The 12,315-nt window shown below is 34.5% G+C and overlaps 3 protein-coding genes across 6 annotated transcripts in view; all 3 read right to left on the reverse strand.

Moving 5' to 3' along the window:
* Window positions 1-574: 574 nt before the first annotated feature.
* LOC111499239 lies at window positions 575-5,807 on the reverse strand. Of its 3 annotated transcripts, none has more exons than XM_023150780.1 (9): window positions 5,464-5,807; window positions 5,087-5,360; window positions 4,161-4,262; window positions 3,967-4,049; window positions 3,755-3,871; window positions 3,459-3,561; window positions 2,783-3,392; window positions 2,491-2,678; window positions 575-959 (listed from the first exon to the last, which is right to left on the reverse strand). In XM_023150780.1, exons 1-9 carry the CDS (start codon window positions 5,580-5,582, stop codon window positions 870-872), a joined length of 1,686 nt encoding a protein of 561 aa, XP_023006548.1. In that variant the 5' UTR covers window positions 5,583-5,807; the 3' UTR covers window positions 575-869. The 3 variants fall into 3 exon arrangements, with proteins under 3 accessions (XP_023006548.1, XP_023006549.1, XP_023006550.1); XM_023150781.1 differs by having other exon boundaries at window positions 5,087-5,353; window positions 5,464-5,555; XM_023150782.1 differs by having other exon boundaries at window positions 5,087-5,350; window positions 5,464-5,535.
* A 429-nt stretch (window positions 5,808-6,236) lies between these two features.
* LOC111499318 lies at window positions 6,237-7,020 on the reverse strand. Its single transcript, XM_023150892.1, has one exon. The coding sequence runs from the start codon at window positions 6,919-6,921 to the stop codon at window positions 6,262-6,264; it is 660 nt and encodes a 219-aa protein (XP_023006660.1). The 5' UTR covers window positions 6,922-7,020; the 3' UTR covers window positions 6,237-6,261.
* A 345-nt stretch (window positions 7,021-7,365) lies between these two features.
* LOC111499218 (golgin candidate 4-like) overlaps window positions 7,366-12,315 on the reverse strand; it is a 17,944-nt gene continuing 12,994 nt past the window's right edge. The window contains exons 9-15 of one of the 2 annotated variants that reach the window (XM_023150743.1): window positions 12,124-12,270; window positions 11,177-11,473; window positions 10,996-11,061; window positions 10,270-10,472; window positions 9,365-9,419; window positions 8,427-8,612; window positions 7,366-7,941 (exon numbers count right to left, since the gene is read on the reverse strand). In XM_023150743.1, coding sequence (XP_023006511.1) covers window positions 7,591-7,941; window positions 8,427-8,612; window positions 9,365-9,419; window positions 10,270-10,472; window positions 10,996-11,061; window positions 11,177-11,473; window positions 12,124-12,270 — 1,305 coding nt within the window. In that variant the 3' untranslated portion in view covers window positions 7,366-7,590. The remainder of the gene's footprint in view (window positions 7,942-8,426; window positions 8,613-9,364; window positions 9,420-10,269; window positions 10,473-10,995; window positions 11,062-11,176; window positions 11,474-12,123; window positions 12,271-12,315) is intronic. The other variant, XM_023150744.1, reaches the window with a different exon arrangement.

The raw sequence follows: 12,315 nt of genomic DNA on the forward strand, positions 1-12,315 counted from the left end.
AAAAAAAAAAAAAAAAAAAAAAAAAAAAAAAAAAAAAAAAAAAAAAAAAAAATCTTCACAAGACTAGGAGGTGTCATGGGCTATCTGACTTCAAAGTTCAAACCTTTGACCATAAAATAGAACCATTTTGACTTAGTTACATTTATTTTAAATTTGGATATTTAAAGGTTTAAAAATTACTCTTTTTTATTTAATATAATAATTATGGAGCACTTGACGTTAATAAATAAATAGGATGTATAGTTGGACACTTGATTATTATGATACAACTAAAATGCCTCTACAATAACAATATATTAATTAAACTGAAATTTGAATCTAATCGGAGTTGAGTGAATAAGACATTAATTAGTTTAATCTATCGCCTTATGGGCTAAAAAAGCAGATTCCAAAATATATATATATACATACACATAAGTAATGCCCATCTGTCAACCCACTTGAACGTATAAATAATCAAAGGTTTAATATTGGAATCCATATTAAAACAACGTGGATGATTAAATATCGTTCATTTTCATAACAAAAAGTAAAAAAGAAGAAACAAAAACAAGCTCATTAGTCAAACATTCTGTAAGAAATTGGAGGAGTTATTTGATTAATCATCAAGGCACAACCAAGTAGGCGTTGAGAGGGATTCAAGGTCATATATTTACAGGAGGAACCCAGAAAGTGGCACTTGCAAGAACAAAAAAATCATCTTTCCAGTTGCCAATAACTCTATTCTCCAAAAGGAATAAGAGAATGAAACCAAAAGATTCTGCAAAGAAAACAGATCATGCCTAATCACTTCTTTACCTTCTACTATATGGTACGAAAAATGACAAATTTTACACCTAGAAAAGAAGCTATCTAGTGCTGTCTAGTGACTAAGTCCTTGAAAAGAAGTGTTCTATTCGCATATTAACATCTTTTACTCCGTTCTTGGGCCTCTTTGCCCCTGCTGAAACCGCGTCAATCTGCACAAATTTACATACAATAGCATGTTCAGAGAGAATTTGTTGCAAGCTCTAATGGGAAACTTGGAGCTTTCAATTACAAGATCAGTACGTTATCAAAGTATGAAGAATGCAGATGGTGAACTAAAAGGATCACGTTATGAATGAATGATGTAACATCCAAGAAGAACGAAAATGAATGAAAGAAATATTAAATCCACCTAACCCAAAAAATTTAGCTATAGATTGCAATAAATTTAAATATATCTATGGTTCGACATTCTCTCTCACTTCTGTGCACTTACAAATTTATTAAAGGCCCAACAAGTAGAAATTAATATTCGAAATGATTTAACAGCATAAGATCTCCAACTCCAATACTATGTTAAATTACAACACTCCTACTTTCACTCTCTATTTCAATTTATGACCTAATATTTTCTGATTTTTCATCTTTTTTTTTTTCTCACTTCTTCAACTTTTCATAAAAACACTCTAATTTTTATCTCATTCGTTCAATTCTTACATCAATTTTTTCTGCTAAACAAGACCTACAACTTCAAGTATAAAGTCTCACAAACTCTCAAAATCAAAATCTTCCATCAAAACTTAATAAAACAATGAACTGCCAAATTCAAAAAGTGCCGACAAAAAAATATTGTCCTTGATCATGAGAAACCTCCTTAACTAACCATAACAAAACAAATAGATTGATTTGAACTGCAAAAAATAAAAATCAACAAAATATTCATCACTATAACTTAGATAATGCACAAGTTTTCTTTTCTTTTTATTTCCTCCTTGGTTGTACATGGCTTAATTCTCAACATGTCTCTCCCTTTGTGTATTAAATTTAAACATATTAACTCACACTCAACTACTAATGTACAATTTTGTGAAAACATTTGAAGTCCTATGATCACTTGGTGGTTTCATTGTTCTCCTTTCTTCTTTCTCTAGCTTATATATTTTGATTGAAGGATCTAGTTTTAGAGGTTGGAAAATGGAAGGGGAGTAAGAGTGTATTAAAAAAAGATTGGAAAAGAAGAAGAAAATAGGGAAATGTTAAGATTGAAGTAGGGGAGAGAGAAAATTCGTTGTAGATAAACAATTTTCGTTCATATATTAACTATAAAGACATTTATTAACATTCTTTGAAACATTAAGGGTGTTAATGCAAATTTTGAAAGTTCATGAATATCTTTAAACAAGTTATTCATGGTTTCCGTTCGTGTACTAATGATAAGGATATTTTTCTATTTTGTTTAAAAATTTAAATGCATTAATAAAACTTTTGAAAGTCGAGAGATATTTTAAAAACAAAGTACTAACCATTTCTATCTACAAAAATTAATGATAAACACATCTTTTCAATTTGTTTTGAATGATTAAAGGTATTAATAAATTTTTAAAAGTGAGATATCTTTGGAATAAAGTGTAAAGTGTAAGAGTATTGTTATAATTTAGCCTAAATTTAATTATATTAATATTTAACCCCCAACCCTATATGTTTCAGATACTAACAGGAAAGGAAATGAATTCATAAACATACCCGTGAGGATTCATGTTGAGATCTCAGGACTTTAATTTGTCCACCTCTTCCATCAGCGCCAACTGCAATCAGATCACCAGAACGTGAACCTGGCATTGCACCCCCATTGGTCAGACCACGTTTGCACCATTTACCCAAGAACCTATTTGATCCATCAGGGCCAAGTATGCCACCAGAAAAACTTATACCTGACGTTGTATTATACCTCAAGTTGTCAGTATCAATTGCTTTACTGGCGAAACAAAGAAACCAAGTATGTGTTTCGAAACTCCGCTTAAAAATGTACCAGTACCTGGTTTGTTATGTGATAAATGGCTAGAGGATTCTCGTCTAATGTTAAGTACAGGTTCAAATTCTGCAGTTTCTACAATCACTAAAGGCATGCATTCATCCCCTGGAACAGCAGTCGTGCTTGTATTATTGACCGTAGCTGTTGCAGGTATAGTATTCACTAGGTTGGTTGTTCTTTCTACTGCCTTTTTTCGAACCAAATTGCAACCGGTCAACTGAGGATGGTAAGATCTTTGGTCTGCTTCTTCCTCACTTACTTGGCGTTCTATATTAGAATCTAAATTGGCTTCCTTAATTTGAGAAAAATCTGAAGATTTCTTATTCATTGAGGAGCACATGTTCTTAGCTGAATCTACCAAGGTCAAATCGGTGATAAGAACATCACTTGCAAAGTCACAATTTTTCCCTTTTCTAGAAGATAATGGTTCGTTCATCTGGCTTGCAGTTGAACCTGAAGCATCTGGTGAAGCAGCGAGCTTATTTTTTGCTGCTACCGTGTTACATTTACAACACACACTACCTTGAACGCCTGATTTTTTTGCCTCTTTCAAGCCTCTCAGAGCTTCATTATCTTTATCTTCAATGGATTTCTCTAGTTCTTGGACCCTTACCTGATAATAATCATACGATTAAATCAGAACCAATGAATCAAATAAGGATTTTTGTTATGAGCTCACCATTAGCTTATTTATTTTCTCTTTTGCCTTCTCAAGTTTCTTACAATAGCGAGCCTCTCCCCTCCCAAGAAGATTACACTTTGCCATCAGCTCTTTATAACTCCTATGGAAAATTAAGATTTTGTCGAATAATTAAAACGAAGAATTAGCAAGACGAAATACAAACATATTCTCAGTAGTGGTCTGATCTTCAAGAATCATTAGTATATACTTGAACGACACTAAATAACACAATTGCGAAAAGTTACACTCTATAATTGTTTTAGATTACATTGGTGTCATTTGAGATAATTTACCTATTTCGCAGGACCAATGATTTCCTTAGAATGTCGATTGTATCTTTATTGTCTGCTCCACTACCCAATGAAGAAAGCTTACGAACCTCCTCTTCATCAAGATCCACTTCAGATACTCTGCAATACAGATGACAACACCGTTATAAGCGAAACACACCAAAGGGAACAAAAGCTTTTCTTTTTATTTTCCTGAAAAACAAAATCCCACTTACAACTTGAAAGCTGCAAGTTCTTTAGCCAAAGCCATACTTCTTTCGTGCAATCTTTTGCACTCAACTGTCGATTTTTCGAGTTCCTATACCAGATCAGCAGCCAACCATCATGGATGCATAACATAATCAGTCCATTAAGGAAGTAAAAAGTTACAAGAAAAAGAAAACATATAAACTTAAAAGGGATTGTTGACCTCAGATTTTAAGTTAAGCAATTGAGACATTGAAGTTTTTTGTTTCATGGCTTCATTCCTCAAGCCCACTTCCTTCTTCACTTCATCCTGGCAAAATTGAAGCTGAAACAAGACAATCTGATTAAGAACCACGTGTATACATGCACTCATCAATACTTAACATGAGAAAATAATAGCAGATGGAGCTTTATCTAGAAGCTGAAGAATTGAAATTTTGATGTTCAGAAGAAAATCATTATTGAACGTCTTGAGTTGTTTAGGACATAAGGAAACCAATAAATACTAGTTGTAGTGAAGTGAAGCTTCTCTGCTAACTACTCACAAGAAACAAACAACCATCATCTTTGAAAAACATATGAATTATTAAAATAAACCAAAATGTAGAAGAAAACCCACTTACAAAAATTCTTTGCTTCAGCAACCAAGTACATTGTCAATTTTCATAGGAAAGATTAATTAAACAAAGCTAGAAGGGACACTGGAATGAGACATCACCAAAGTCCCAAAGCAACTAGGAAATATCAAACACTCCCTAATTGCTATGTTATGATGTAAGAAGAATAGTTACAAAAACTCTTATCAAACAAGCTCCAGTAGAACCTATCAAAAAATATTGAACTACGAAAGGGACACCCATTTTGTGTAGCTATCTTGAAAGGTCCCAATTACTTTTCAATCAAAATGTTCCAACATAGAGAGGTAAAATCATCCCACCACAGCAATTATAAGCGAAAGGGATAAAGAGATGATCAATTATAGCCAAAATTCTCATTCGTATGGAAAGAATCAAGGCCAAAGACCACACGAAGATTTAAACCTTTCTAGAGACTCTTCAAATTTCAAAAGTTGTTTGCAAATTAAACACCCAATAATTCAATATTAAATATCTGTTTGTTCTAGTTTTCCCAACAACCAAGGAGAAATACCTCCTCAATGAGTTCTTTGAGATCCTTCCCCTGACTCTCCAATGTCGAATTAAGCACCGTGACCTTCATTTCCAGCCTCCTGACCTCACTTCTCAATAACTCCGGATCTTTCTCAACCCAATCGGCCGGTTTCTTAGCAAGCATTGAATCATTCGCATCCCCAACAGACTGAAAATACAGCCGCGCGACATCTTTCGCCACACAGTTCTGCTTGCACATAGGACAACTGTACTTCTTCTTCCCATTCGAACAATACTCAAACCACTGCTGTAAACTAAAGAGCTCCAATTACAAATTTACATCACTTCCATATTCCACACGAATACAAGAAAAAAACAATATCAACTCGACGCAAAAATCAACGAAGGATTACTCACCAGAGCTCGTGGAAGACATGGCCACAGATGGAGATGGATTGAAGATCCTCAACAATAGGCTTTAGATCCTCGTAGCAGATTGAACAAATGGTTTTGGAAATGCCGCAACCATTGTCCATTGATTATTTTCTGTAGATTGTTGAAAGATGAATCTGATGGGTTCGATTTCTGCATGCACTTGGTTATGGAAGATGGATTGGAGGGAAATTTTGGAGAGGGATGAAGAGAAACATTTTTACAGAGCGGGAAAGAGTGGGAAATTTTTGACGATCATGAAACTTTCAAAATTTTCGTTTCCGTCTTCTCTTGGATCTTAATTTCTTTAAGGGTTACCAAAATTTTGTTTAGGTTAAATTATCCGACATATTTGTTGTAATTAAAAAAATAAGTAATAAATAAATAAATAAATAAATATATATATAAAGGACGGATACTAAAAATAGAAGAGCGAGTCAAGAGAGTTATCTCTATTAGCTAAACCCGATGAGACAAGATTACATTCTTATTCTATTTTCGGTCGGACTCAATTATTAATTTATTTATATTATTATTACTAGTAGTATAATAATTAATTATTTTGGAATATTGGAGTTTGAATTTATTATAATTATATTTTTGTATATAAAATAATATTCTTTTTATTGGGATATATTTATATTCTTTAATATAAAATATTTTATATGTATAAACTATATAATATAATAATTTTAATCAAAAGTTTAAATATCCAACGAGTTCAAATGTAAGACTATCTATGAAGATTAAAATTTTGTCATCGTGGTCACGCTAAATTAAAGTCTATATCTTCACCTTCCTCTTGCAATCTTGATCTTCAATCGATTTGTTGAAGATATTGATCGTCGATGTACAATTCATTTTGACAACAATATTTCTCCTTATAATATGTAATAGTTTCACCCTCCCCGGAACTCTCGAAAAGCTTCTCAATCTCAGCTTCCCTGAACTCATGTCGTTATTAAGGTTCAACAAGAGTCGGTCAACGACGATGTTGATAGTAAGGTTCATTCGCACTGTTCGTCGTGCCTTGGCTTGCCCAGGCGGCCCTCGAGCCTCCCCTATCACTGTCTCGTTAATGTACAAAGTTGTCGTTGTATTACTGTACTTGAACGACGCCACGTTAGGATTTTTCACTGACACATCAGCTGTCAATGACACGTTGGATCCTGGCTTTGGTATGACACCATTGATCAACTCGAGTTTTGTGATTGAAATCTTGTTCATTTGGATTATGGGATCCTTGACTTGAAACAGAGTGAACATCAAGATGAGGATGACTACTACTGATAGTATTACGAGAAGGCAAATTATGAAACAGAAGAATTTTATGAACCTTATTCGCTGGATTTTCTTTAGATGCAATTTTTCTTGGTAGTCATCGCTACTCGGACGGCAGTCAGTAGCTAGAGCAAGAGGTCGAGCTTGGTCCTTATCCGCCATGGTTATGGGAGGAGAAAAATTTAGGGGTTATGGGATTTTGTTGAAGTGATGGAGTTTATAAGGCAAAGGTTTGGGGTAGTGCCCAAAATTTGAAGGCATTGAAGAATGTTGAATTTTGAAGGCAAGCAAAGGCAGGCATGAATTTTTGGTTGGGATATTGTGGTTGTAAATGCACTAATAAAGAGGGAGTAGAAAAAGAAGTCGAGCTGTTCACATTGTATTTATGTTGATTATTAGGTTATTGGTGGGATAAGTGGGGACGAAGTGGTTTAATTATATGCATGAAATATGGTTTCCAAGTAGTTGAATGAGGCCTAAGTTTTGACTCAAAAAAGGGTTCATCAATTTTGAAAAATGAAATGAAGTGTTCATGAATTTGCATAGGAGCAGTGGTCTAGAGTCCTGATTTTGTAGATGATGCAGCAAGAACATTGAAACAAATCGAATCGAATCGAAACGTCGTATTTATTCCAAATCTTTACCCAGAAGATGAAATCAGCTGAGAAATTTATAACTCTTTCAAACAATTACTCCAGGTGAGCTGAACAACACTAACCAACCACTCAAGTAAATGAATTAATTGAACATTACATGGCTTTATAGTAGTAGTTCATTAACAAACAATAATCTGTAGTTTTCTATTAATTACAAAATCCGATGAAGAAGATCTTAGTATTTTGGGAGCGGTCTTGAACTATAATGAGTGTTCTCAGTTGTTGATGTGAGAGGAACTGTTGAGAATTCAGACTCAGAGTGGTGTCTTGAAAGGCGAAAATCGCCACCAAAAGGAAGGTGAGTCGATTGATGATGATGATGATGTGAAGGAAAACCTGTTCTTGAAGATTCAGATGTCGAACCAGTTGCCTTCGTTCTGGGATCGAGTAACTGTGAACCGGTATTCCCAACATTTGGACCGTTAAGTTGCGATTCTTCCTGAAGCTTGAGGCTTTCCTTGGCTTCTCTCTTCTCTCTTTCTTCATTCTCCTTGAGAAGAAAGTCAACCCATAAATCTGCAAAGGACTGTAAACGAAAATCCATGCTTAGAACAGAGACTACTTTTTTTCACAAAAAGATAAAATGGTACAACATTTGGTAGAAATCCCAGTACACATAGATAAAAGTTAGGTTCAAATTCTTGTATGAAAATGATTAGTCTTTGAACTCTCAAGAAATAAAATAAAATAAGTAATCAGTTCAGTCCCTTGCATTGTTCTACCATCATTTTGTTGGATAGATAATAGCACGACGGGGAATATGTCTATTAACGAAATGATGTGAGCATGTTCGAAACCATATACACCTACTACAGTGGGTTTTGAATCGGATGAGGAGACTAAAATGTATTTTTGAAACTTTCAGAAACCCATATATAGGACAAAAATAGGATTTACCAGAAAAAATCATCCTTCTAGACTAAAAACAAACAAAAACCCACTAAAAATCCCTATATTTGACCAAAATAGATATTGCAAATATTTTTGTCTGTCTCATTATGAGTTGTGTACCTGATTATCGGAGGCCATATTAGCCGGAGTCTCCGCTGAGCTTCCTCCCAAAATCCCACCGACCAGGCGTCCAGGAAAGCCCAAAACTCCACGTACAACACCCTTGCTTGGACCTTGTTTAGCAGCTCCTATCCTCATCTTGTCATCTTCAGAAAATCCAAGCATACGGACCATAAGATCCAAAACCTGCATAAGCAATGCACAAGAACTGATTAGATGCAAAATTTTAGAAAGGGAAAAAGAGCAAAGCTAGTGGGCCATTTTCTAGCCTCATTGCGCACTTATGGTGTTTGGAAGGATAAATACCCCAAAAAGTGCAAATTCCTTTCAAGGAAAACCCTTCCTGAAAGTGATTATAGAGATGTCTTCTACATAGTGTGTTTCTAAGAGCAACAGGGCTACTGCTGATGACCACTAGTTGCGGTGGAAGTTATTCAACAACTTTAGTTAAAATGGAGCTCTCCCTAGTTCCATTATGGAAGAAGCTACTGACTTTCTCTTGCTTCAATCCCCGTTAATGAAAAACAAATGATTATCAAACGCGGCCTTTAATTAACTTATTCCTTATTCCTATATTTGATTGGCCAACAAGTTGAAGTAATTCATAAAACAGAATTAATACAAATGAAATTATTATTAATGGAATTATTTCTATAGATGGACCCAACCATTCAATTTACAAAACAAAAGAATTAATTACTTTAAAGCCTCCAACATTCTTTTCATTATTGTACCAAATAGTGCAATAACTTTCAATTACGATCTTGATTATAGTCAAAATAAGATCCATTCTAATTTCATTCCAACTAAGAACCAAGTAAAGTTGCCTACTCTAAAAGGACATATTCATAATGTTCACGTGTCTGCAGGCATAGTAAATGCATCCCACAAAACACGAATCTTATATAATGAAGACGTTGATTAAAAGAAACAAGTACCTCTTTGCTGTGGTTTTTCTGGAAGTACGTCACCAGTAATTTGATCACGATACGCCTGCCACAACCCCCCAACAATTATCAGTATTACAACTCCGTATAGTTGAATTGCATAGGAAAAACAAAATTGAAGAGTATTGCTTGAAGACCAGAATCAGATGTGAGGAGAAGGTGTTCATGAAGTACGTAATTCTTCAAACGAGTAAAGAAAATGTAGATAGCCAAAGTTTCAATTTGAAGAGACAATAGTGGCTAGTCAACCTAACAATGGTTGGTAGCTTGTCTTTGTGAAACGTAACAACATTCCTCTTCTTGGCAATTTGAAAAGGCAAGTACCCTGTGGACGCATCGTCTTCATGGTCTTAATGCAGCTGATATATTAGTACCTAGACAATATGCCTTAAAATTATCTAGGTGTTCTCCTTTCAAAGGAATGTATCATCGACTCCTGGTGTTCCTTTATCAAGACGATATGGGTCTCTTCGATACAAATTTTCAGCTTCAGTTGGACCCACATTGCTCCGCAGACGGTAATTTGTAACAATTATTGTGTGTACATTTTAAGTGGAAAGCAAAGATTTCGTGGATCAATGCTATAGCTATCATGTCAATTCTTTGGAGCATTTAGTTAAAAAGAAACAACAAAATTTTCAACTAGGCTAAAGTTTGAAGCACAAAATTTTCAGTAGGAACACAGTCATTGTTCGTCATGGTTAAGGCTGAAATAACTTTTCACATATCACCTGTCAATGAAAAACTATGTTCCTCTTTTTTCTAAAACAAAAACAACAAAACAAAAACAAAAAAACAAAAGGCATGTAGTAGACGACTATTAGCATGCAATGTAAGTGCTGGGAGAAACGAGCAGGGGTGTAAATCCCCAAGCAAAGAGATTTATGAAGATTTACCTATCAACAAGAAAATCTGAATCCACCGACATCCTATTAAGCCTTGTCATACTCTGATCAAGAGCACGGCGCAGCTTAGAATTATCTTCCTCAAGTTTATTTACTCTGCTTTTCCATTCTCCCAATGCTCGTTCAGAAAGTGAAAGCTTTGACAAAATTTCTTCCTTCTCCTTCTTTAATGCATCTTCTCTTTGGTTGGCATCCTGGGTAATGAAACAAAGTATTAAGCAATGACGAGAAAACCCAAATGAGAAAAAGTGATGAGCATTAATTGTACAGTTTAAGTGGTCAAATCTCATCAGCAAACTACGAAAGCAATGTGAATCCTTAATTCAAAGAAGTAAGCCCATAAAAATCAGATGTGATAGATGATAATTCTGAAAGTCTAGATACTCACAAAGAGTATGAAAATGTTAAGTTGATAAGTGAGAACTAACTAAATCTGAGACATTATCTTTAGTTCATACTAGAATTAAAAATAAAGACCATTTTTTTTTTGGCGGGAATCCAATCCCTATTTGGAGATTCTCCAAAACCAGGACATGGGATTAGAATAGAGATTAAAGATCTCTACAGGGACCAAGATTGCATCCCAGCCCAACTTGCTCGACCCCTATAATGTTCCTATAAACAGAAAAAAAGGAAGACACCCTCCACTTAAGAAACTAAGAGCTAAGGCATGTTATTCAAAGAAGTATGTACAGATTGACAGTCAGAACAGCGTACTTTTAGCATTTGAGACAATTTAGCTTCTCCTTCTCTTTCCCGAGCCAAGTCACTCTCCAAGTGTTCCTAAAGTTCAAAGTATGTATAAGATTATAGCACAATCAAATAATGACATGCTTAGATACTCATTGCATATTCTATATATTATTACAAACTTAAATAAAATTTCATTTTTCTTTACCTTGGCTTCAATTTCTGCGTAGTACTGGCCGAGTGCAGTTTGAAGATTCAACAGTTCAACGTTCTTGGAATCTATAATACTCATATAGTTCGCAAGTTTTCTGTTAAGCTCTTCAATAATTTCCTTGGATTTCTGGAGTTCATTTTTACCGTACATCTCAAGCTCCTTCTGAGTTGCAATTGCCTGATTCAATGCCTTCTCTAAATGCAATATCTGGCCCCTTTGATATTCATTATCATGCCGAAGTTCTTCAATTATTCTGCTATCTTCATCCATCTTTTCTGATTCCTCAGATTCCTTGACAGAATTCCAGAAATGAAAGACTACTCAGCTACAGCAGGTTCTAAAGAAAAACACTAGCACACAGAAGATCCAAAGGTTTGCAAGAACCCTTGCAACGAAAAGAATATAAGCAGAAACATTGAAGCATCAACAATCATATTTAATTTGCAAACAGCTGACAAACATCAGTCTGAATTATTATGATCACTAAATACAATCAAGATCTCCATTAAGGGACTATAAGCAGTCACATTTGAAAGCAAACAACTAGTTCTTCCAAGAAGTTTTGAATCAGGACAAAGATTTCAGATCTCCCCTAAAAAAAAAAAAAATAGAGGAGATAGTTTGGGTTTCTATGCACCGACTTCAATCAGATCCTATTTCATCCCACTTCTTGAATGAACAGGAAAAGATTAATAGTGTATTTATGCATCTAGGAGTCCAAATTCATAACCATATCATAGATTTAATTAGGAAAATTTACGTAAACTAAAAAACTTTCACCCACCTTCATTGACAGTACGGTATTAACTAGTAAAGAATATAGGTCATAAGCTTGATAAATATGCACTTCATATGATAAATTACATCATGCAACTTTAGAGGTTAATAAATGGCCAAACTCTAGTGTGAAGTATCAAGCCCACAAGGTTAAGACAGGAAACCTTTTCCAATAAATGCTGCTTGAGACGTGATAGTTCATGCACAGCTTTGTCTCTCTCCTGCTGCATTTCCTTCAGATCTTTCTTTAATTTTTGCATTGATAGATCCATATCTTCTTTTCCAGGGGAAATTGCAGATAGACCTAATTTCTATGTAAAATAAGTAAAAAAAAAAAAAAAAAAAAAAAAAAAAAA

The sequence above is a fragment of the Cucurbita maxima genome, unplaced genomic scaffold, assembly GCF_002738345.1.
Source record: "Cucurbita maxima cultivar Rimu unplaced genomic scaffold, Cmax_1.0 Cma_Scf00026, whole genome shotgun sequence".
In the NCBI taxonomy this organism is placed as follows: Eukaryota; Viridiplantae; Streptophyta; class Magnoliopsida; order Cucurbitales; family Cucurbitaceae; genus Cucurbita; species Cucurbita maxima.